General features: G+C 62.8%; 1 protein-coding gene across 1 annotated transcript; it reads right to left on the bottom strand.

Annotated features, from left to right (window-relative positions):
• Positions 1–17,237: 17,237 nt before the first annotated feature.
• Positions 17,238–19,155, bottom strand: WFDC3 (WAP four-disulfide core domain 3). The gene is made up of 4 exons (XM_054274834.1): positions 18,960–19,155; positions 18,568–18,702; positions 17,400–17,552; positions 17,238–17,306 (listed from the first exon to the last, which is right to left on the bottom strand). The coding sequence occupies exons 1-3, from the start codon at positions 19,045–19,047 to the stop codon at positions 17,401–17,403; spliced, it is 375 nt and encodes a 124-aa protein (XP_054130809.1). The 5' UTR covers positions 19,048–19,155; the 3' UTR covers positions 17,238–17,306; position 17,400.
• Between the last annotated feature and the right edge of the window lie 3,912 nt (positions 19,156–23,067).

Here is a 23,067-nt window from a genome sequence, read left to right as displayed (position 1 = left end):
GCAGAGCAATGTGCTCAATGATTTTCTTTCAAATTTGTGCTCCACATAATGAAAACTGGCAGGATTGGAAAGCTGTGGAAGAAAAGCTAAAGGTGGCCAGGGACTGTATAAAAGATGAAAAGAGCAAAGGAGTGTTTTTGTAAGATATTGGACACTTGCACAGAAGCTGCCTGTTAGGACAGTTAAAGCTATAGCAGAGAGAAACAAGATCTGAGAGAGAAATAGAAGGTTGCAAAGAAGCTGTGTTATTGTCTTTGAAAATTGAGAAGCTGCATAAACAGGAAGAAAAGGGAAAAAATAAAAGTCAGAAGAAAAGATTAAAGTTCTATTTATGTGGACTCCCTGTCCTCTGATATTGTATAGATTAGAAAACTAACTTTTATCCCCTGAAGAATGAGATTGGAAGCATTTGGGTAGCCCTGACTGTAGTGAACCTGGAGAAGATTGTTCTTTGTTTCCTTCAAATCCCCCTGAATATGAAACCAGACTCATTACAGAAACAGAAGAAACCAATGCATCTTAGGATAGAGTGGGAAATTATACTCCAAACCAGCCCCATTTGATTTGATTTAGATGACTGATCTGCAAGAGCGCTATGGCTGTAAGCCAGGCCAGACTGAAATCTGGCAATTGAAATCCTATTAAGGCAGACACAATAATGGTCCAGACATTCTGATGCTATTGGACAAAAAATAATGCAATTTTTAACAGACAGGGGAGCATGAGATTCGGTTTTAACAGAATGTTGTTGGTTGTTCAGCCTGGCCAGCAAAGAGTTAAAGTTGCTGGAGTAAGCAGAACAAGTGCCAAAAGCCAAAGCACCCAGGGTAATTCACAGCCCCTGGGCAAGAGCACGTGTTGGCATGGAGTGTATGTCAGCCACTTGCTGTGCACTCAGAGATCATAGTGAAACATTTGGGTTTTGGTGTTCTGAAAGGCCAACCCTGGTGTCTGCTGTCCTGCAGGGTCATTTGGTCCTGGGGCTCAAATGCCAGCCCTACCCTGAATTCAGGAGGATGCCGTGTGTGCTCTGTGCAGCTCCTGCACTCCCTGATTCAACAATCACTAATGTTCCGCAATACCCAGCTCCTGCTGCAGCACAGAGTGGGATTTCTGCAGCCACACACCCGTGGATGGCAGCACTGGATATGAAATATGTGTCCTTTGTAGCCCCCTTATTAGAGGGGAAAACAAAAATTGGCATTTCCTTGAGAAGGGACAATATACCTTTAACAAACTCCCACTGGAGTGTAAACACTTGCTCGTTGTTTGTAGTAATTCCCCTGGCAAGAAACCAAATTAAGGGAAAGAATCCCCAGAACGTGAGGGAAGACTCTGACTGGGGAAAAGCTAAAGGCTGTAGCAAAGCTGGAGACTGGAGAGAAGCTGGAGGCTGATGGGAGAGATCTGTGCTGGGGGAGAAGCCAGAGAAGCCTGAGGAGGGAAAGAATCCTGGATCTGACAGGGAGGCAGATGATGGCAGTGATGATGGCTGTGGTGATCATGACTGCTGAAAATTTTCTATTATTTGAAAGTAGCTGAGTGCTTGTTTGATATCAGGAGCTGGACCTGTTAGGTGCAAGTTGAACTTTATCTGAACCATAGTGGGTGTGTTGTGTAGGTAAAATAGAGAGAGTAGTGAAACCCAGAGCTGACAATCTCAACATTAATACTAGAATAGATGAAGCTGTAGCTTAAATATCACTTAAAATGAATAGCTGGAGTGGGCAGCTCATAGATCATGGTGTGTGAACTGTAACAACCATATTGTAGCACAGATCACAGATCTGAGTGAAACCCCCACCAACACTGACCTCAGAGGGTGTGAAAATGAGCCCGTGGCAGCCACTGGGTAACAAAACAGTGAGGCAATGAAGAGTGAGAAGACCCCCAGAGCCCAACAAGACTCTTGATCTGGACTGTCACGAGAGGGATGGGGAGTTTACACTCTAAGGGTATAATTGCCCAGAGATTTCATTGTTTGGGGTCCTCCTTTTGAGGCTGCAGCTCAAGCTACCAGATTTCATGATTGATCTGTGCCAATAAATATATCTGATAGAGTTCAGAGTCTGGTGTCAGAACTTTCTTTAACACTGATATGATGATGATGGTTACAGTGATGGTGCTGGTGACAGTGATTGCACTTGTTGACTGATGCCAGAAGGTTACAAGGAACATGTGAGGTGAGGAGAGCCCACAGAGTGTGAGTGCAGGAGCTTCTTCCTGTGCCTCACTCTACCAGGGCTGGTCCTGGGCACCAGTGGTGTTTTGGGCTGAACCTTTTCCTTCCTAATAAACCCCACACAGTGGCCACTGGCTGGGTGTGACAAGCTGTCCTTGGTCAGTGCCTGGCACAGCCAGGTCACTGTGGCTGCCCCAGCCCTGTCCCTGCCCAGGGACCCTCTGGTGCTGCTCCTGCCCAGGGTGGGCGCAGCAGGGCCCTCTACACACCAAAATGCTTCTGTTCCCTGTGGGAGACCCCCAGAGGCAGCCCCAGGCACGCTCCCACCAGGACCCACAGAGCATCTCTGCACCAGAGCAAACCTCCCCAAAGGGTCTGTGGCTCCCTGAGGCTCCCCAAGCATCCTCCCAAAGCCTGAGCAGGGACCCCATCCCTCCCACAGGGACTGAAGGTCTCTCAGGAGCTGCTGGGGGCTCACCAGGAGACAGATGCAGCAGGAGTCAGACATTGTTCATCACAGACTGGGTTTACTGGGGGTGGGGGGCACAGAGACCCCTATGGCAGGCACAGAGCTGAGGGTGCTGAGGTGGGATTGGGAGGCTGGGTGATCATCCAGCAGCTGATGGAGCCCTCCATGGCTGTCCAGCTGTCCAGCTGTTGTCTGGTGTAGGCTGGCTGCACAGACTGGGTCCTTGGTCCAGGTCCAGGTGGGGGCTAGGTGAATTCTGGGAAAGAGAGAAATCCATGTCAGGCCCTCCCTCTGTAGCATGACTGGGCACATCTGGCAGACCCACAGCGGAACCCTGAGGGTGAGGGCTCCAGAGACCCCAGACAGCTCTCCCAGGGAGCTGTGGGGGGTTTGGTGATAATTTCTGCAGCATGCAAAGATGGAGGGGAGACAGCACAGGTGGGATGCTGCACTCCCAGCACAGTCACAGTGGTCTCTGTGCCCATGGCTGCACATCCTCCTGCAGCATGGTTCCACTGAGTCCTACATCCCCCTGTGCCCCCCTGTGCCCACCCACACTCACCTGGGGAGACCAGCCGGGCCCAGAGGCAGCAGAGCCCCAGGAGCAGGAGCAGGGACAGCAGCCTCATGGCGTGGATGGGCAGCGTGGGGGCTGCCTCCCTGGGCACAGGCAGGGCTTTAAATCCTGCTGGGGCACAAGGTTGGTGCCCATGACCTGGCCCATGCCCCAGCACCTGACACGCTCCATCCGAGCGTGAACCCTCCCGTCCCCTCCCTCCCTCCCTCCCGCGGGCAGCTGGGCTGGACGAGCCTGGGGGAGGCAGGAAGGCGCTGCTGCCGGTGCTGGGCTCCGTGCGGCCCCAGGTGAGCCGCGCTGTGCCGCAAGGCAAGAGCAGGCAGTGCCATTCCGGCTGCAGGGGACAGGAACGGGGCAGGCAGCAGCCAAGGGCCGCGGGACCCTGCTCGGGGCCGGCCTGGTGAAGCAGTGCAGGAGCTCCCCGGGCCGGCGCTGTGGAGCAGCCCGTGGTGCCCTGGCAGCTCTCCGGGCATTGTTCTGCCTCGGGAACAATCGCTGGTTCCCGAGGGACGTCCTGTGACCGGACACGGTCCACAGCCCCCCGCTGCCAGCGGCCCCTGAGCCCTGCATCTCCTGGCCAGGCGCTGCCCAGCTGGCCCAACACCTGGGGACAGGAGAGCTCCAGGGACACCGGCTCCTGCTGCTGCTGGGGACAGGGCTGGGGGCTCAGCGTGGGCACTGCAGGGCTGCAGCAGCGGGTCTGGGGGCTCCCATTCCCGTCACACGGGGCTCAGCTGCCCCTGTCCCTTCCATGGATACTGCGAGGTGTGGCAAGGACGGCGCCGGAGCTGCCGGGGCTTTCCCTGACAGAGCTTTTCCTTCCGGGAGTGCCCGGCCCTGGGAGAGGCAGGAGGGCTCGCTCTGCACGTGTGTGAGTGTGTGTGCACACGTGGCAGCCAGGTGTGGACACGTGTGTGTGTGTGCAGCCCAGGCTCCCTCTGCTCCTGCTCAGCCCCTCGGCTCCGCTCCTGCCTGGCAGCGACATCATCCCCATGGCACAGGCTGCCCCTGTCCCTGTCCCTGTCCCTGCTGGGTGCCGCATTCCTGGGAGCTGCCGCATTCCTGGGTGTTCCCCGGGTACCCCGTCACTGCTTTCCCATGGAGGAGGCCTGGCTGGTGGCTCTGCACCCATCACTTACCCTGTGTCAGGGCAGGACAAGGGGGTACGGCACAATTCCTCCTCTGGAAGTGGTTTTGTCATATGAAACCTCAACATCTACCTGGGAGCAGCCCCCCTTCATCTCTGGCACCGTCCCTGAATGCCCCGTGGTATGGATCCATCCCTCCAGCCTGGCCATGCTGTTACTGCCGGTGCAGGGACCGGCGGGGCTGCTCTGGAACACCCAATCCGTTCGTCCATGGTCACCCGGCTGCTGCGATTCCCCGGGGGAACAGCAGGGAAATTCACCCCCGGTGGATTTTAGCGCTGCCAAGTCCCTGTGCAGGGGGGTCTTTCTCACTGCCCACCCTGACTCTGCACCCCCGGCACGTTCCTCCGGCTTTGCTCCCAGCCCTGTTCAGGACAGGCCAAGTCACCGTGTCCCGACCGGGGACAGTGCCACGACCTCGTCCCGGGGCTTCTCAGGACGGGCAGGAAAAGCCGCGGTGGGGCGTGGGCGGGGGGCGGCACCGCCCTCCCAACCCCACCCGACTCCGGCTCTCCTGGCCCCTCCCCACGGAGCTTTCCTCGCCCTCCGCTTCCCCCTTGGGACGATAATTACGGCAGTAATTAGGATAACAATTATTCTTGCTGAATGGGAACATCTTAATGTGTTTCTGCCTCCTTTGGCAGGTTTCACCCCACGCCCACCCGCGGGTACCGGCGGTGCCTCCCAGCTCAGTGCCCGGGGCTCAGCCGTGTCCCAGCCCCGGGGCCACCAAGGCACGACGGAGCCCCCGGACCCCCGCCCTGCTGCCAGGAGCAGGGGTCTGCACAGGGCACAGGGCACAGGGCACAGGGCACGGCTCTGCTGTGCCGCGGGAGGGGGCGAGTGAAGGGGACAGCCCCAAACAGAGAGAGGTGATGGAGGAAGTGACAAAGGGACAAAGGATGGGGATGGATGGGAGCATCAGCGGGACCTGCCTTCCACAGCCACGATGTGGTGGTACCCACAGGCTCAGCCCTGAGCATGGCCCGTCCTGCCCGGGATGCTCTCTGTCAGACATGAGGAGCTCGGGGGAAAGCCATGAGGGATTCACCTCTGGCACAGCCTTTCCCCAGGACCTGCACCTCAGGGAGAGTGGAGCTGCAGCGTGCTGTGCCCCAGCCCTTCCCTGGCTGGTGGCTGCCCCAGAGCTGGCAGCTTTCCATGCCCTGGCATGGCACTGTCATCATCCCTGGCAATGGAGAGGCCAGTGCCAACCTTCCCCAAGACAAGCTTGTCCCCAGGAAGCTGTGGCAGCTGCTGGTGCTGTCCCCAGTCCAGCCTGGCTGTGCTGCTGCCACCCAGCTGGGCTCCCTGAGGGCTGTGCCGGGACAGCTGTCCTGTCCTACCGGTCCCCCCAGCTCCAGGGCTGTGGCCAGGATGCCACCAGGGAGACCAGGCCCTGCCCGGGTGTGGCTCATTACCTGCATGGCAGGTATGAGTTTGGTTTAGGCACCAGCCCTGCTCCCTCCGCCCCTCCTGCACGCCTTAAATCCCAGCCCACCACACCCGGGGCCAGACCCGGCCATCCAGGGCACCATGGAGCTGCCACCTGGCTGCCTTCTCCTCCTTGCTGCCCTGCTGCCCCTGGCCAGGCGGTCCAGCCCGGCCCCGCACACAACGGGACGAGAGGAGCTGGGCATGGGTGAGTGTGGCTGGGTCATGGGCTGGGAATGGGGGTATTTTGGGGTGCCACTGCTGCCCAGTGCTGCCCACTGCCCCAGCTGCTGCCAGGTACCTACAAGGGGGGACTGTGGGAGCCTGGGGCACTGAGGGGCTGCTGTGGCCCCTGCTGGGTGCCTCTCAGCAGCCTCCTGGCCACTGTGTCCTGCAGCAAAGCCTGGCTACTGCTACCACATCGCAGAGGTGGAGGACCTGCTGGACAAGGACTGTGGCTCCTGCCACACGGGTGCCTCCTGCTCGCGCTGCACCAGCGACGCCGACTGCCACGGAGTCACCAAGTGCTGTCCCAGCAAGTGTGGCCACACATGCCAGGAGCCAGTGCTGGGTGAGGACTCAGTGGTGGTGGGGCTCTGGAGTGGCAGTGTGGCATTCCTGGGGTGGGTGACAGGAGGGGTGTTGGCTGACATGGGGTAGCAAACTGGGAAGGGAGGTCCCTGGGGTGTTCCTGAGCTCTTGATGTCTCTGGGGTGTTCCTGAGCTCTTGATGTGTCTTGCAGACCCTGGGGGTCACCACACTGTGCTTTGGGGAATCTGCTGGTGCGTGGGGCTGGGGGCAGGTGTGTGCAGAGCTGTGTGCTCCGAGCACCAAGGGTATGGCAGTAAAAGGGAACCAGAACTGTGCAGGGCTGTCTGAGGGTGTGACAGCGCTGAGTGTGGTGATGTGTACCCCCTGCCCTGGCTCAGCCTGTCCCCTTTGGATCATGCAGACTTCTGCTACCTGCCCTCAGTGTGTGGGAACTGCAAGGCTCTGTTCCGCCGCTTCTTCTTCAACGCCTCCAGCCAGCAGTGTGAGGAGTTCATCTACGGCGGCTGCGGCGGCAACAGGAACAACTTTGAGACCAAGGGCGAGTGCTTCCAGGCCTGCTCCCACGTCAGTAACTAGCACTGAGCTGTGGGCCGAGGGCCACAGCTGCTCCTGGCCCCTCTCCTGATGCCCCAGCTCTCAGCTCCAGGTGCCTGGCAGTGCTGGGAAGTGGTGGCTTCTGCACAGCCCCTGCCTGGGGGAAGCTGCTGCTGGTGGCCACATCCCTGACCCTACAGGGAAACCTGGTGGCAATGAGGGCTGTGGGCCTGGGTGGCCATGCTGGGGGCTGTGGCTTGCCTGGGAGGCTCACTGGCCTAAAGATAGGGACATGTGCCCATGCCAGCACGGATGCCCTCTCCTATGCCTGGTGCCTGAGCCGAGGAGCCTGTCCCTCCCCTTGGACTGTGACAATACACGGACGGGTCCCTGGATGAGCACGTCTGGGTCTGGTCCTTCCTGCCTGTGCTGGCAGGAGCAGACAGTGCCTGTCCCTCTGGGCACTCCTCCCTCATGGGCACGGGGTGGTGGGTGCCCCCAGCAGCATGGCACGGCAGGGCTCACCCAGCCACCACCCTGCAGCTCCCATTGCCACGGACAGGCTCCCAGCCCAGCCCTGCCTTCCAGCTGCCAACATGACCTGACTGGGAGCTGAAGCCACTGAATGTCAGAGGAGGAACAGCTCCTGCCTTGATGGACACCTGGGGTGGTGCCTGTCCCCACCCTGCCCTGACCCTGCACTGCTTCACTGGTCCTGTGGCACCAACTCTGGCTGAACCTCCTGGCCCTGGAGGCCTCAGGTGATTTCAAGGCCACTCCAGGACCACATGGGGCAGCTGGGGAAAATCAAGCACACACTTTATTGCTGGAGGTGGTGGGGAGGGGACAGGACAGCTGGGGCTCATGACTGTCCCACGTCCCCTGCCTTCCTGCTGCAGAGGAGCTGCTCTCCCATCACACAGCATCTGAAAAGGAGGATGTGCTTTTAGGGAGCAAAGAGACTGCAGGAGTGAGGGACCAGTGGCCACTATTGCAGCCATGCTGGCCAGCTCAATGAGAGCTCCATCCCACTCTGCATCACTTCAGATCCCCTCGCCCTGCAAATGCATCTGCTGGGGCAGCAGTGGGAACTGGCCTCACAGTGATGCTGAGTTGGGAGCACACCAAGGGCTGTGCCCTTCATACAGGTCAGCTGGCACCCTGCATGACCTGCTGTTAGCCCTGGGCGTCTATGGTGGCCACTGGCCTCCTTACCACCAGACACCCGCATGCAGACGTGGCCGCAGCCGCTGCTGCAGCACTTGTGGCCCCAGGGACATTCCTCATCCAGGCTGCACAGCTCCAGGCAGGTCCCACCGCCCCCAGGCGCGGGGCACGTTCCAGCTCTGCCTGCAGGGCACAGCACCCTGCCATGGACCCCCTGGCTGAGACACCCCACGTGTGCTGGGGCAGCCCTGGGGCTGCTGTGCCTCACCTCCAGGAGTGTCCATGCAGACACGGCCGCAGGAGGTGCGGGTGCACCTCTGTCCCCAGGGACACTGAGAGTCGGCCTCACACTCGTCCGAGCAGCGCTCAGCACTGGGCTGGGGAACAGCCACAGTGTCCTGCTCTGTGGGCAGGGCAGCATGGTCACCTGGTGACTAAGCTGAGGCTGTGTGTGCTCATCACTCGCACAGAAGGATGGGGAGGCATGGAAAAAAGGATGGGGGCAGATCCTATCTGTGGAAGGTGTGAGACCCCCACAAGTACAGCTGCCTTGGCAGAGCCAGCTCAGGGTTGCAGTGTGGTTGTGGTGAGGGGTCCTCATTGGGGATAAAGGGCCAGGATGCCCTGGGGGGCTGCCAAGGGCACCTGGGCTCTGTCCCTGCTGGGCTGGGCAGTGTGAGGGGCTGACCTTGCAGAGAGGCTGGTGTGCAGACGTGGCCACAGCCGTTACTGCAGCACTTGTGGCCCCAAGGACACTGCTCGTCGAAGTCACACAGGTCCAGGCATGTGCCCCCCTTCCTGGGGATGGGGCACACTCCCACTCTGCCTGCAAGGTAATCACACAGCTGGGGCATATCTGGCCCGGGCCACCTCACCACGGGGCACTCCAGGGCAGCCACACGTCTCCCAGAGGGCCTGGCTGGTTCTCACCTCCAGGAATGTCCATGCAGACGTGGCCACAGCCAATGCTGGTGCACCGCTGCCCCCGGGGACACTGTGAATCAGCCTGGCACTCCTCCACACACCGGCCATCAGCTTTGTCCCCGCTGTCTGCAGGGGCACCACCGTGCTGTCACCTGGCTGCCCTCGGGGGTCTGTGCCCAGCTCCCCCGAACAGGCTGTGCCTTCTACCTGTGGGCACGGCCACGCACTGGCGGCCGCAGCCGGTGTCACAGCACTTCTCCCCTCGCCGGCAGACGCTGTCATCCAGGCACTGCCGCCCGCGCCGCAGCTCCCAGCACGGCCCTGCCCGCGGGCACTGCCCGGGGTGCTCTGCCCGAGGAGGGGGCGCGGGTGAGGGCGGGGGTCCCAGCCCCAGGGCGGGGGTCCCAGCCCCAGGGCAGAGGTCCCAGCCCCAGGGCGGGGGTCCCAGCCCCAGGGCGAGGGTCCCAGCCCCAGGGCAGAGGTCCCAGCCCCAGGGCGGGGGTCCCAGCCCCGCTGTCACATCTCTTCCTCCTGTGCTCACCTTGGGCAGCGCGGGTGCAGCGCATGGCGCAGCCCGAGAAGCAGCACTTCTCCTGCCGGGAGCAGTCCCTGTCGTGGCTGCAGGAGTCCGTCTCCGTGCACGGCTCCTGTGCGTGTTGTGGCCTCACCTTTGGGCACTCACCTGGTTTTTCTGAGAGGGGCAGGAAGAGACAGCAGGAGGAGGGACCACTCTGTATTGCAGGCACCTCCTTTTGTGCCTCGGGGGGGTCCCGGCCCGGGGATCTGAGTGCCTGCCCTGTGGCAGCGCCGTCCCACATCCTGCACCCAGGAGCTTTGATCCCACCATTCCCGGTGGCATCACTGCTCTAGCGACCGTCTCCTCACCTGGTTCGGGGGCTGAGCACACGGAGCCGCATCTGCTGCTGCTGCAGCATTTCTGAGCGCCCGGGCAGTGCCAGTCCTTGGTGCAGGCGGTGCCACATGGGGCCAGCGGAGCCTCGTCAGCCAGCGGGCAGATGCCTGGTTTCTCTGCGGGCAGGAGGCAGCGGGGCTGGGAGCGCAAGCAGCAACAGCGGGTGTTCCCCACCCAGTGTCACAGTCCCTGGAGCTGGGGGACACCCTGCCCGTATGTGGCACCTGGGGATGGGGCCAGGCAGACGGAGTCGCAGCCACGGAGGCAGCACTTCTCGTCTCGGGGGCACTCGCCATCGTGCCGGCACCAGGCTCTGCAGTCGTAACTGGGGAACAGCCCGGCACGGACCGGGCAGAATCCGTCCTTCCCTGCAGGCATGGAGCGGGGTGGCTGCCGTGTCACTGCTTGGAGACACAGCCGTGGGGACCAGGGCACCTGGGGCTGTGGAGCCTTTGGGGCGGCTCGCAGCCCCCTCACCTGGGCTGCTTGTCCCACAGTGCCTGGCGCACAGCTGGTGACAGCACACGTGGAACGGGGGACAGTCCTCGTCCTTGAGGCATCCCCACTGGTGCTGCAGTGGCCTTTGGGTCACTGGGGCAGGGCTGGTGTCCTCTGCACCGTGGAGCAGGATGAGAGCACGATGGTGGCCTCACCAGAGGTTGGTTGCACTGTCCCCTTCCCTCCCCACTCCAGTGCCCACCCGGGGACTGTGCAGCGTGTCCCCACCCCAGACCTGGCAGAGCCCACCCTGGCAAGCATGGGGTGAGGGCTCCCGTTCGTGCCACAGCTCTGTGCCACGGTGGCTGCAGACCCACGGCGTCATTCCCGGTCTGTGAGCCGTGTCCCCACCCTCCCTGCCATCCTGTCCCATCCTGTCCCATGCTGTCCCGTCCCCCCTCACCGGCCGGCACTCCCGGCGGGCACTGCTGGCCGCAGCTGCTGTTGCAGCATTTCTGCGCGCCGGGGCAGTCGCTGTCGCCTCGGCACCGCTCCCGGAACGATCCTGGCTGCAGCGTGGGGCCCTCGCTGGGCTTGGGCTGGTCTGGCAGGGCAGAAGGGGTGTGACGATTCAGCATCCCCCACTGGCACCCTGCCTGTGCTGCCCCAGGGGCCAGGGCGTCAGGGAGACGGCCATAGCACACAGGGTCCCTGGGGTGAACCAGGGCTCCCCGCCGGCCCCACCGGGTCCTTACCCTGCGCCGGCTCCAGGCAGGCAGAGCCGCAGCCCAGCGGGCAGCACTTCTGCGCTCCCAGGCAGTCCTTGTCCTCCAGGCAGGGGAAGGAGCAGGGGGCGATGAGCCCCTCGGGAGCTGCTGCCGGGCAGGCACCGGGCTTCTCTGCAGCACCGAGGGGCCGAGAGGTGAGGGGGCACTGCAGGGTCCTAGGGCAGCGCCAGGAAACCTGCCCCTGCCAGACCCCTGTGCCTCGCCCTGGCTGCAGCCCTTCCTGTGTGCCATCCCATCCACACATCCCAGCGGCGCTCAGAGGGCTGCTGGCAGCGCACAGGGGCCGCTCCATAACGCACAGGGAGAGGGGTGCCAGCTGCCCCGGGACAGAGGTGTGTCAGCACGGTGCCGTACCTTCTGCCGGGGGGATGCAGCGGAGCCGGCACTCCCAGAGGCAGCACTTGAGCCCAGCGGGGCAGCTGGAGTGGTTGGCACAGAGCGGGGACTCCAGGCGCAAGCAGCGCATGAAGTCCCGAGGACACCGCCCCGGTTTCTGGGAGTCCCCTGCGGTGGGATGGCAATGTCAGGGCAGTGCCAGAGCCCCTCATCCTCCATCCCTGGGGAAGCAGGATGTGGCTCTCTCTGCAGGGAACGGGACTGCAGCCCGGGGGCTGCTGGATCCCCACACCCAGACCTGCATGGCACAGCACAGTGTGGCACAGTGTAGCATGGCATGTCATGGTGTGGGGTGACACGGCCCGTGTGTGCCCTCACAAGTGCCACAAGGAATGTCAAGGCCCTGTCAGGGTGAAGCCAGCACCAGCTGGAGGTCAGGGTCTATTCCTGAGCATCCTGCTGCCGCAGGCACCCTCATTGCAAGCAGCACGCTCCTCACTGCTGTGTCTCCTCTTCCTTCTCCTCCTCCTCCTCTTGGCACCCTGTGCTCCTCTTGGCCATGTTGGGAAACCTGGGGCAGCCCTGCCTCTGGTACAGGTGAGCTCCAGCTGGCACCTGTGCCCGGCTCCTGCTGCCAGCCGGGGCTGTGGCGGAGCCGCCTCTGCCAACAGCCTGTCCGGGTGTTTGGGCTGCAAACAGATGCTGTGGAGTTTCACTGCAAACAGCAGCTGCTGCTTCAAACAAAGGGGCACCAGCCGTGCCTGGTGTGGGCAGAGCCATACGACAGCTGGCACCACCGCCCCGGGCACTGTCCCATGGCAGGGGGGTGGCAGCAGGGGTCTATGCCCAGGATGCAGCAGAGACCCTGCTGAACGTGGCACCGCTGGGAGCTGATGGTTGCTGTGCCCGTGGGGTGCAGGGGGTGCCCATGGGGCTGAGGGCATGCACACCTGCACCCCCCCAGGCAGCAGGGCTGCGGTGCAGGGGCTGCAGCCAGCTGGGACATGGTCCCAGAGGGGACACGGCAGGGACACGGGGGCCGGGTTGCAAGGAGCTGCTCCCAGGGGCTGCCTGTGCCTGGCAGCTGCTGGGTTTGACTCCTGGTACTCACCACCCTTCTCTGGTGTTACACTCGGCTCTGCCCTGAGGATGAGGAGGCCCAAGAGGAGGAAAACTCCTGTGCTCATGGTGCTGCTGGGGATGTTGTGCATGTCTGGAGCTGAGCTGGGGTCTGTGTCAGGGTGCCTGGAGTGGCAGGGCAGCAGAAGCTGAGCTGCCTGCTGTGGCAGCTGGCTGTGCTATGGGCAGGAGGGGCAGGAGGAGGGGCAGTTCCCAGAACCCACCGGTGCCCTGCCAGCCACCCCGCTTATCTCTGCCCAAGCCCTGCTTTGGGGTCATGGTGACCTGTGGGGCTGGGAAGGCCAGATGGGGTCAGGCACTTCTGCCCCTCACGTTGCACTGCCCCATCCTTGCTGGAGCTGGCTGTCACTCCCTCTCTGGGTTTCTTTCCAGCCCCACTCACCCCTCTGCTCCCTGGAGCGGGGGCTGTGGATAGACCCCAGGGCTTGGTCCTGGCATGGCTGTGGGAGCAGCACGAGGGGTTCTAACAGCTCTGCTGCCATGGTGCTGGTCTCAGCCAAGGGCAGCTTCCATGCAGGGACTGCTTGGCACTCAGCACCATGAGTAAGCAGGTCCTGCTGTGGCCCCCGGCACACGGGTGATGCTCCCTGTCCCCGTCCTTGTCTGGGTGCTCCATCTGGCCTGACCCGTGACTGCTTTTCCCACCAGGTTTTGACACTCTGGGATGCAAATAAGCCTTTCCTTGGCACAAGGAATCTGAGGGAACTGGTTTTCCAGTCCATGACTGCTGAGGGGACATTATGCAGCCCCCAGGCTCAGCAGGATGGTTACCATGGAATGATCATGGCTGGAAGTCACCTGCATGGACCTGGGACCCTGTCCCTGCCCTCGGGCAGTGCCTGTGTGCAGGGATGGCTGCCTGCACCTCCCTGCCTGCACCTCCCTGCCAGCATGCAGCCCAGGCCGCCAGCCCCTCTGAGAGCCAGAGCACAGAGAACAGGGATGGTGACCCAGAGCAGAGGTGCCTGTGGGATGGTTTATTGTGTCTCAGTGCTGTGGGGCCATTGTGGGTGCAGGGTTTTGCCTCATGCAGGGTCGCTAGGATTCCTGGCCATGGGTAGTGCAGGCAGCATTCAGCCCTTAATGTCCCAGCTGGGGGTGCCAGGGACCATGACCAGAAGCATTGGAGTCACTGCTGGTGCCATCCTGCCAGGGAACAGGGTCCAGGGAGACGTATGGGTCACACCAGCACCTCTGCTCAGCGCATGGGTGCAATGGCAGTGGGGTGGAGGATGACCCTGAAATGGCAGCTCCTGGTGCAGCCCTTCCTGGCCATGGCTACGCTGTACCTGGAAGAGGCAAGTGAGGTGGTCAGTGAGGATGCCTCAGTGCTCCTTCTCTGAGGGATGGGGGCCCTGTGGTGCTCCCACCCTGGCCCCCTCTGTCCCCTCCAGGCTGGAGGGGACTGTACCCCACAGTGGGTGGATGCAGACCCGGCTGCAGCCCTGCAGGCAGCAGGGGGGACAGGGGGACAGTCCCTGTCCTGCAGGCACAGGAGGAGGCACTTGGCTGCCTGATCACCCTCTGCTGCAGGGGGACAGAGACCTGGCCATGCTGGCACATGTGGAGAGAAAAAGGGGTGAGGGGCTCAGGGCACCCCTCCAGGGTGGGAGAGCTGTCTTGCCTGCAGGGATGAGCTCCTCACTGAGCTCCTGCCCCATTGGAGAGCAGCTCAGTCCCCATTGCCCCCCGAGGGTCACGGTGACAGGTACGGAGGGGACACAGGGGTCTCATCCCCACAGGGTGCTGGTGGCTTACCCTTGGTGGGTGGTTTGCAGATGTGGCCACAGCCAGTGGTGCAGCACTTGCTGTCCCCAGTGCAGTCACTGTCAGTGTCACACAGCTCCAGGCAGGGCCCCAAGGAGCCCCGCAGCACCATGGGGCACACGCCAGGCTTTGCTGTGGCACGGCGGCTCCCTGGTGACAGGGAAGAGTGCAGCTGTGCTGGGATTCTGTCCCCAGTCCTGCTCCTGGCACAGCCTTGGTCTCCATCCTGTCCCTGTCCTCCATCTTCCTTCCCCAAGCACCACGATGACCTCTGTCACCAGCCTCACACCATACCAGTCTGACCCAGTGAGACCAGTCACAGCCTAATGTGGGATGCCAGCTGGTGACTGGAGTGGTGAAGGACAACCCTTGCTCTGGCTGCAGTCTGAGAGGGTGCAGGAGGGAGGCTCAGGAGGGGGTTCAGCCTTTCACACACTCAGAGCCATCTCCCACCATCACAGAGAAGCTGGGCATGGGGACCCCTTCCCACAGCACCCAAGGGCCAGCTCTGAGGGCTGGGGCTGTGCCCAGGGCAGGCGTGTGGCACCGGGAGCTGCAGCCAGTGGCACACACTCCCTGGGGCTGGATGGGTGCCACCAGCTGCACACCTGGCCAGGCACAGCCGCTGTGCCTTGTCCACAATAGGGCTGGGCACACGCTGGGCTCTGCCAGGGGCAGCTGGGCAAACACCAGTGCAGTGGTGGGCTGGATGTGGGGATCAGACAGGGCTGGCAGGGCTGTACCTGTGTGTGGAGGGGTGCAGGCCAGCCCACAGCCAGAGAAGCAGCACTTGTGCTCCCCAGGGCAGTCCCGGTCATCGGTGCAGCGGTTGGGGCAGGCAGCAGCTCTGCTCTGGGCACGCTTCCGTGGGCAGAGCCCAGGTTTGGCTGGAGGGAAGGCTCAGGGTTTGGCATGCAGCCAGCCTGCCCCCAGTGCCCACAAGCCCCCTGGAGTGCAATGGGGGCTGCAGACCCCTGGGGCTGCCCCAGGGCATCCTCAGCCTGGCACGGGAATCTCCAGGACACCTCACCTGGCTCAGCCAGCACGCAGCGGGTGCAGCAGCCGCGGGGGCAGCACTTCTCCCCTGACTGGCATGAGGTGTCGTTGTGACATCTTGTCCCACAGCTGGGCCCGATGGCACTGCCAGCACGGGGGCAGTATCCTGGGCTCTCTGCAGAGGGAAATGCTCCATGCAGCCATGTCCCAGGGAGCAGGGCTTGCTCCAGGGGTACTGAGACAGGCACCAGCCCACGTCCCACCCATTGCCCGACCCTCGTGCTGGCATCCCTTGGAGTGAGCAGCAGTACCTGTGGTGGGCAGCAGGCAGGTCCAGACCTTCCCGATCTGGCAGCACTTCTCAGCACCAGGGCAGCCATGGTCGGAGAGGCAGTACAGGCTGGGGGGCCAGGGGGCTCCGCTCGCCCCCGCCGGGCACCCACCCACTTTGGGGGGGGCAGGAGGGGCAGTGGGGGTCCAGTGTCCCCGCAGGGCCCCGTGTGGGGATGCAGTGAGGGTGAGGGCAGTGCCCTGGTCCCTCGGGTTGTGCTGCTGGGCCAGGGTGAGCAGCGCCAGGAGCACCAGCAGGGTGGGGTGGCCCAGCATGGCGCTGCAGTCAATGTGCTTCTGGGCAATGGGCTGGGATTTAAACCCTGCTGGAGTGGGGGCTGGCCAAGCCAAGCTGCTCCTTCTCATGGCAGCACAGTTCCAGGACTGTGGGAGTGCTGGGCATGAACAATTCAGCTTGGGGGAGACTCCTGGGGCAGTGTTGGGCTCGTGGCCCATGGCTGACATATCTGCAGCTCCCTTTCCAGGTCACTGGTGACCTGTGAGCAGCTGTGCCAAGGGCTGAGCAGCACTCCCAGAGCCACACCATTGAGAGCATGGGTGGACACAGGAGCAGTGTCCTGTCCCGGTCTTCAGTGTCCACTGGATCCCTCCTGGCCCACGTGGAGCAGGCAGAGCTGCTGTGGAGCTGTGGTGCTGGCACAGCCTGCACCTGCACCGCAGAGAGGGGGAACCAGCACCAGACCCTGGGCAGTGCTGGGCAAGGTGTGGGGCTCACTCAGTCCCAGGGGATGGCTCTGCCAAGGGCAGGGGCTTTGGGGGTGCCAGCCCCTCCCAGGCAGGAGGGACATGCTCTGATCCCAGGGGCTGGGAGCAGGAGCAGGCAGGTATGGAAGAAACAGGGCCCCTGGAGACCCACGGAGAGCAGGAAGTGTGTCAGGGGAAAGCAGGACAGGAACAGGACCCCCCCCAGATTTGAGCAGGTGGGGAGGGATGTGGCAGGAGCTGGCACGGGACTGTGGCATGTGGCTTGTACTGCCAAAAGCTCCTTCAGGCTTCTGCTGTGGGCAAGGTGCCATGGCCAGGCTGGGAGGGCAGAGATAAGGAGGAGTCTGGGTGATGCTCGTGTACGAGCACACACTGCAGCCTGTTTGTCCCCTGGCCATTGTAGGAGCACCTCTGCTCTGATGGGACACGGACACAGCTGCACCTTGACAGTGCTCTGAGCATGGTGGAGGACCCAAGGTGGAGGAGCCAGTGTGCAGGGACAGCTGGGGCCATGGACCCATGGGACAGCCCCGGGCAGGGCACAGGACCCTTGGAGGCATGACAGAGTCAGTCAATGCTGCTGCTTGTGTGAAGCCCTTCCAGGCATGCCTGGCATGGGATGGAGAGGCAGCCATGGCTTGTGATGGAGAGGTGGCCACAGCATGAACAAAGAGGTGGCCATGGTGTAGGATGGAGAGGCAACCACAGCATGTAAGGGAGAAGCTGCTTTATTGGTGAGAGTGCAGGGGTCTTGCCCTGAGCAGAGAACCCCAGGGAGAAAATTGAGGCTGAAGGCTCCAAGTCGGGGGGATGGTGCCAGGGCATGAGGGATGGGCATCAGGCAGCAGCTTCCCTGTGGCTGGGCTGGCAGGAGGTGGCTGCACCTGCAAAGGAGCAGAGGCTGTGAGCAGGATGGGTGCATAGGCACCGTGCGGAGGTGCTGTGGGATTCCCGGGGCTGGAATGCACCCAACTGACCTCACTGGATGGGTGTCACACAGGAGACCTTGCCACAACCGTTCCTGCAACACTTCTGGATCCCAGCGCAGTTGGCATCGGTCTTGCACTGGTTGGAGCAGACGCCCAACATGGGGATGCCCGGGTTCACGGGTGGGCAGGTGCCAGGCTTCTCTGAAAGGCAAAAGAACATGGCTGAGACCTGCTGGCCCTGGCACGGGGGGCAGGGCCTACCCTGCAGCTCCCAAAGCTGTGGGCATGGCCCTGGCCCCTATCTGCCATGGAGGAGGGACCACCATGGTACCCAGCATTTCCCCCATCCCATAGATCCACTTGTTGGTGCTCCTTGCCAGCTGGACCTGATGGGCACATGTCAGGGAGGTCACATAGCACAGTGGCCCCCAATGGTCCCTGTGCCCAGTGTTCCCTCTTAGGGACACAGGGCTGGCACAGGATGCACAGCTGCAGCATGCAGATGTTATGCAGGCCTTGGCCCTGCTGTCCTCTACAACTGCCATGGATGGCCCAGGATGTTTGTTCATAGCATGGGGGGTGCAGCCTAGGCCTCAGGCAGGATCATGGGCCCCCCAAACAGCCTTTGCCCAGCAGTGTGGGGCCCCTGCCCCGCTGTCCCACTGCCTGCCACTGGCACTGAGCTCTGGCTCTGCACCATGCTGCCCTCCACTGTGGTGCAGCCAAGCCAGTGCTGTCCCACAGGCAGCCACGGAGGCACTGGAGCCTCCAGGTCACATCCATCTGTCTGCACCTGTGGATTCCAGCTCCTGCACCCATCTCCTTGGGTCACTGTCCAGGACTGTTGTGGTGAGCAACAGAACAGTGCCCCCACATCCTGGGCTGGCAGCTGCCCACAAGGCTGAGCAGGCAACAAGGGCTGCAATGGGGAGTGGCACAGACCTCACCCTCCACCCAAGCCCCAGCATCATTTAGGGCTGTCCACTCAGCCCCTGCACCGCTGAGAGGAGGAAGGTGTGAGCGTGGCCCAGCAGGAGCACACCCCGAGCCTGCTGAGCTTCCATGCAGCCCCCAATCCTGCAGCTGAACACACATCGGGCACCCCGGCCCGTGGCCACCGCTGCACCCTGGAGCACCCGTGCTGCTGGCTGGGACGGGCTGGGTGGCAGTGGCAGCGACTCTGGGCAGCACGGCCAGGAGCAGGAGGCAGTGTTACCGTCAGGCTTCTGGCAGGCCTTGCCGCAGGCTGCCGGGCAGCACTTGAGAGTGCTCTCGCAGTCGCCATCGGACTGGCACCCCACCGTGCAGTTCACCGCATCCGTCGCCGGGCTGGGGCACACGCCGGCTTTGGCTGCAAGGCAAAGGTGAGGCCGTGGGCAGGCGGGGGCGGTCGGCGCCGGGCAGGGCGAGGGCTGCGTCCCTTTCCGGGAGATGCTGCCCCGGCCCCAGGGCTGGGTCCAGGGATGCTGCCGAGCCCAGCCGCGCCGGGCACGGGCCGGTGCTCGCCGCGGCCCCCACGCCGGCTGCCCTGGGGCTGGGAGGGAGGGATGCTGGCCGCTCGCCGGGCGTGCCGTGACGAGCCGTGCTGGGCCATGCGCTCATACTCACTGGTGTCATTCTGGGCGGATGCTGCCGGCAGCTCTGCCCACAGAGCCAGGAGCCCCGCCAAGATGAGGACGCTGCGGGCCGCGGGCATGGTGCAGGAACCGGCTGCGCTGTGGCCGCCCGACCGGCCTTTAAGCTCCTCTCCAGGTGGGGCCGGCGGGCTCGGCCTTCCGGGTGGCTCCCAAGGGCCGGGCAGGGCCAGGCTCCCCCTTCGCGCTTGCACAACCCGAGTATCAGGTATCTGCTGCTGCTGGCTGCCGACCAGGGAGGGGGAGCCTCGAGGAGACTGGGCGGCCATGCTGAGAACTCGCCAGGCAGGAACAGCAGCCAAGCACCCCTGGCCACGGCCCCCGCAGGCCGGACCCCAGGCGGGCAGCGCCGCGCTGAGCCCGCCGGGCCGCTGGGTCGCCATGGCCCTGCCCTCAGGGATCGGCCCTGGGGATGAAGTGGTACCGCTCGCCGGGAGCGGGGCATGACCCGTCCCTGCTCAGCTCACCCTGCACCGCCCCGGCCACGGGCATGAGCTTGAATGGAGCTCCTGGCCTGGGTCGCAGGTGCTCCGAGGCCGGGAGGAGCCAGCAGTGCACACAGGGTTGTGGCTTAGCTCTGCTGCTGCTCACCCAGCTCCTGCGCCTGTTCCAGCCACTGTTCTCCTCTGTGCTGCTGCTCACCCCACACCAGCACCTGTTGCAGCCACTGTTCTCCTCCAGCTCTTGCTCCTCAAGTGAAGGGTGCTCCAGGCTCCCTGTGCCTTGGGCAGGTGCCTGCCCGGGGGCTGCCCTGCATGTTCCCACAGCCATGAGAGCTTCTGCTCAGCTGCAGCCCTGTCCCATGGACCCTGCCATCCTCACAGCCTCCCACAGCACTGGGGATGTGGATGGACCATTCGACCACCATTTGTGCAAAGGGCTGTCAGGGGATGTCACTGACATGCACTCTCAGTGCTCCAGGGCATGGTGGTACTGGGGCTGTACGGCCCCAGTCCCTTCAGCCTGTCCAGGATACCCTTCCCATGGCACATCTGGTGGCTCAGAACACTTTACTGCCTCAGGCAATGTCAAGCTGGGGATGGTTTGAATGGGCCCAGCTCGCCCACCTGGTATGCTGCCCTGCTCACATCAGTGTTTGCCACTGTGCCAGCGCCCATCCTCCTGCAGGAGGATGAAACCTGCCCTGTTCCTGGTGATGTGCTCTTGCTGCTGGTGGAGGCAGCCCCAGCTCCAGGCATCTTGTAAATTTGCATGGGCCAAGGGTGCATGGGGCCGGGACATGATCCCTGCCTGAGTCACGAGTTGGCGTCTGCTCTGCCGGGGTCCGTCTCCAGGTAATTTAACCCCACAGTCAACAATGTGGCACGGCGGCGTGGCAGTAAATCAGTAACTGTTTGCCTTTGCCTGTGGTCCCCTCCCTGCTGGGTGTTTATGCAGGAACAGGAGCCGGCGCTCAGCCGCCTGCCCCACTGCCGCACCTCATGTCACCGCTGACGGCAGTGGGAGTGACACACGGGCAGAGGCCCGGGGTGGCAGGGAGATCATCAAGGCAGCCGTTTTCCCTGTGCCCTCCCGGATGGGGACCTGCTGAGGAGCTGCAGGGACCTGGCCACGCTCAGGCTGGCTGAGATGCTCCCAGAGTAAGCCCAGGGGTGCCAGGAATGAAAGCAACCATCTTGCAGCCCAGTGGCCCCTGCAGCAGGGCCAGAGCACAGTGCTGTGCTGGCCGGGGGCGGTGGGGGTGATAACAGCATGGAGGTGAGCACACTGCCCACCAGGATGGAGAGGGGGGACCTGCACCATCCCTACCTGTGCAGCACAGGGACAGAGCCCACCTGGACCCAGCAGCAGCTTCTCTAGAGCAGCAGCACTGCTGCCAGTCCCACCCTGTCACGCAGGGTCACTGGTGTCCCATTGTGACCTGGCTGTGGCCCTGTGCTGGTGCTGTCTTTGAGCATCATTGCCCTGGTCTGACCCTGTGACAACTCTGCCCGAGCATGGGGTGACCCCAGCGTGGGGTGACCTTGGTGCTGGCAGTGAGCAGCCAGCACTGGGAGGCTCTGAGGGAGGATGCCAGCACAAGAGCTGCCAGCTGGATGACAGCAGACGGGAGCCAAGAAATGGAAGGCTCATGGAAGGAGATGAGGAGAAAAGCACAGGGGAAACTGAGAGCTGGTGGGAGCAGTGTGGGCACCAGTGGTTTTGCCCACGCTTGTGCCCTAGCTCCAAGGTGCCCAGCTGGTTGCTGAGGGGACAATCCAGCTGAAGCTGCCCTCAGCCAGCTGGAGAGGGACTGAGCAAGCTGGCAGTGAGGCCAGCAGCTCCAGCCCACGCAGTTGACATCACCTTCTGGGCGACAGGAATGCTTTGGCTCCTGTCCCCGGTGCATGGCATCCAGGATATTGGTGTCCCCACCCTGGCCCTGCCAGGTGCTTCTTCAGCAAAGGCTGAGAATGGCTGTGGGGAACACAGGGGTCTGCTAGCTGTCCCCATGGCCAAGCAGGATCCTGGCTGAGCACAGGGGGTCACCAGCCCCAAGCCAGGCCCCAAAGTGCTGCATCCCTCAGGAGCTGTGCTCACCAGCACTGAGCCTGGTCACGGTGGCTGCGCCCAAACCTCGTGGGTGACCGTGGCTCCTCCATGGCAGCAGGGAAATGCTGGAGTCACATCACCTGACTGCTGTGGTCAATGATTAAAAGGGGCACACTGAGGTGCCCCCGAGCAGTGAGCCAGCCTCCCGCTGCTGGCACAGAGCAGGGATAGCAAGTACAGGGATACAGAGGGACACCCCATTTCTGGAGATGCTGGGCCCCTCAGTGAACAGCACAGGGTCCCCACACCATGGGCATGGAATGGTGCATGGCCCCTCAGGTCCAGCTGTGCACCCTCTGAGGGCTCCTGCCACACTGCCACACTGCCACATCCTGCCACAGCCGAGCCCCCCCCGCCCACACTGTCCCTGCAGCACAGAGCTCAGTGGCCCCGCTGGCATGGCCACAGCTGCAGTGGTGCATGGATGCTTTGGAGCCTGGCATGTGCCTGGCTCTGTGCTCTGGGATTGCTCCTACCTGCTCATTCCATGGGGACCCCTGCCCCAATCAGCCCCACAGTGCTCCAGGAGCTAGCACAAGGCACCCACCCCAAGCCCTCCAGCACTCACCTTTCTCCTCATCATCTGTAGGGGCTGCATGCAGCTGGGCACACAGGGCCAGGATGCCCAGGAGCAGAACAATGGTGGTCTTCATGTTGGTGAATGCCAAAGGTATGGATGAGGAGCGCAGGTTGGCGGGGTTTATATCTGTGTGGAGCTGGGGAGGGGCCATGCACACAACCTTCGTGTGCCAAAACACTCACTGCTGCTGCGTGTCACAGTTGTGCCCGAGGCAATGACGGCCTGAGAAATGATTTACCTGGCCTTGTCCAGCCCCCTGGCAACCTGGCTGCAGCAGGGAAAGGACCCTCAGCACTCTCATGGGGAAAGGGAGATGAGGCCATAGGCTGGGGTCACCCTACAACCATGAGGAGCCCCGAACTACCCAGCTGTGACAAGTGATTAGATGAATTTGTGGGATAGGAACCCTGAGGGGGCTGCTCAGGAAGATGTTCCCCTGGGGGCTGCTGTGCTGGCAGTGTGTTTCTGGGGTGCCACAGGGCTGTGGGTCTGCTGGGCTGTGCCCATCCCATAGACCCAGCACCTGCCTGTCCCAGTCCTGGCCTGGTGCCTGCTTCATGCCACGTCTGCTGGTGGCGCCTCAGGGGACAACGGGCTGGGTCCCCGCGGGCAAGCATGGCCTCAGGGGGAGCAGAGCGTGGGAAGCCTCCATGAGACACAAGGCTGGGTGCACCCGTTGCTGAGCACCATTCCTCCGTGGGGACAGGCCGGTGGCTCCGTGCCGACATGTCACTGGCTGCAGACATGTCCCAGCAGATGGGTGCTGTGGCGGGGTCAGCACTGCCTCTCACCTCCCCGTGCTCCCACACTGATGGAGGTGACCCTGGGATGCCCAAGGGGGGTCACAGGGAGCCCAACTGAGCATGTGATGGGTGACCATGCCAAGGGTGAGGTGTGTACCCTGCTCTTGGGACCCCGCTGTGCTGCCACTGCTGTGTCTGAGCCCTGC

This window comes from Melozone crissalis, unplaced genomic scaffold (assembly GCF_028551555.1).
Source record: "Melozone crissalis strain CALT ecotype California unplaced genomic scaffold, PUWL_Pcris_2 ptg000017l_1, whole genome shotgun sequence".
Taxonomy (NCBI): domain Eukaryota; kingdom Metazoa; phylum Chordata; class Aves; order Passeriformes; family Passerellidae; genus Melozone; species Melozone crissalis.
The sequence above is the reverse complement of the archived record's forward strand: the minus strand, read 5'-3'. Positions and strand labels throughout refer to the sequence as shown.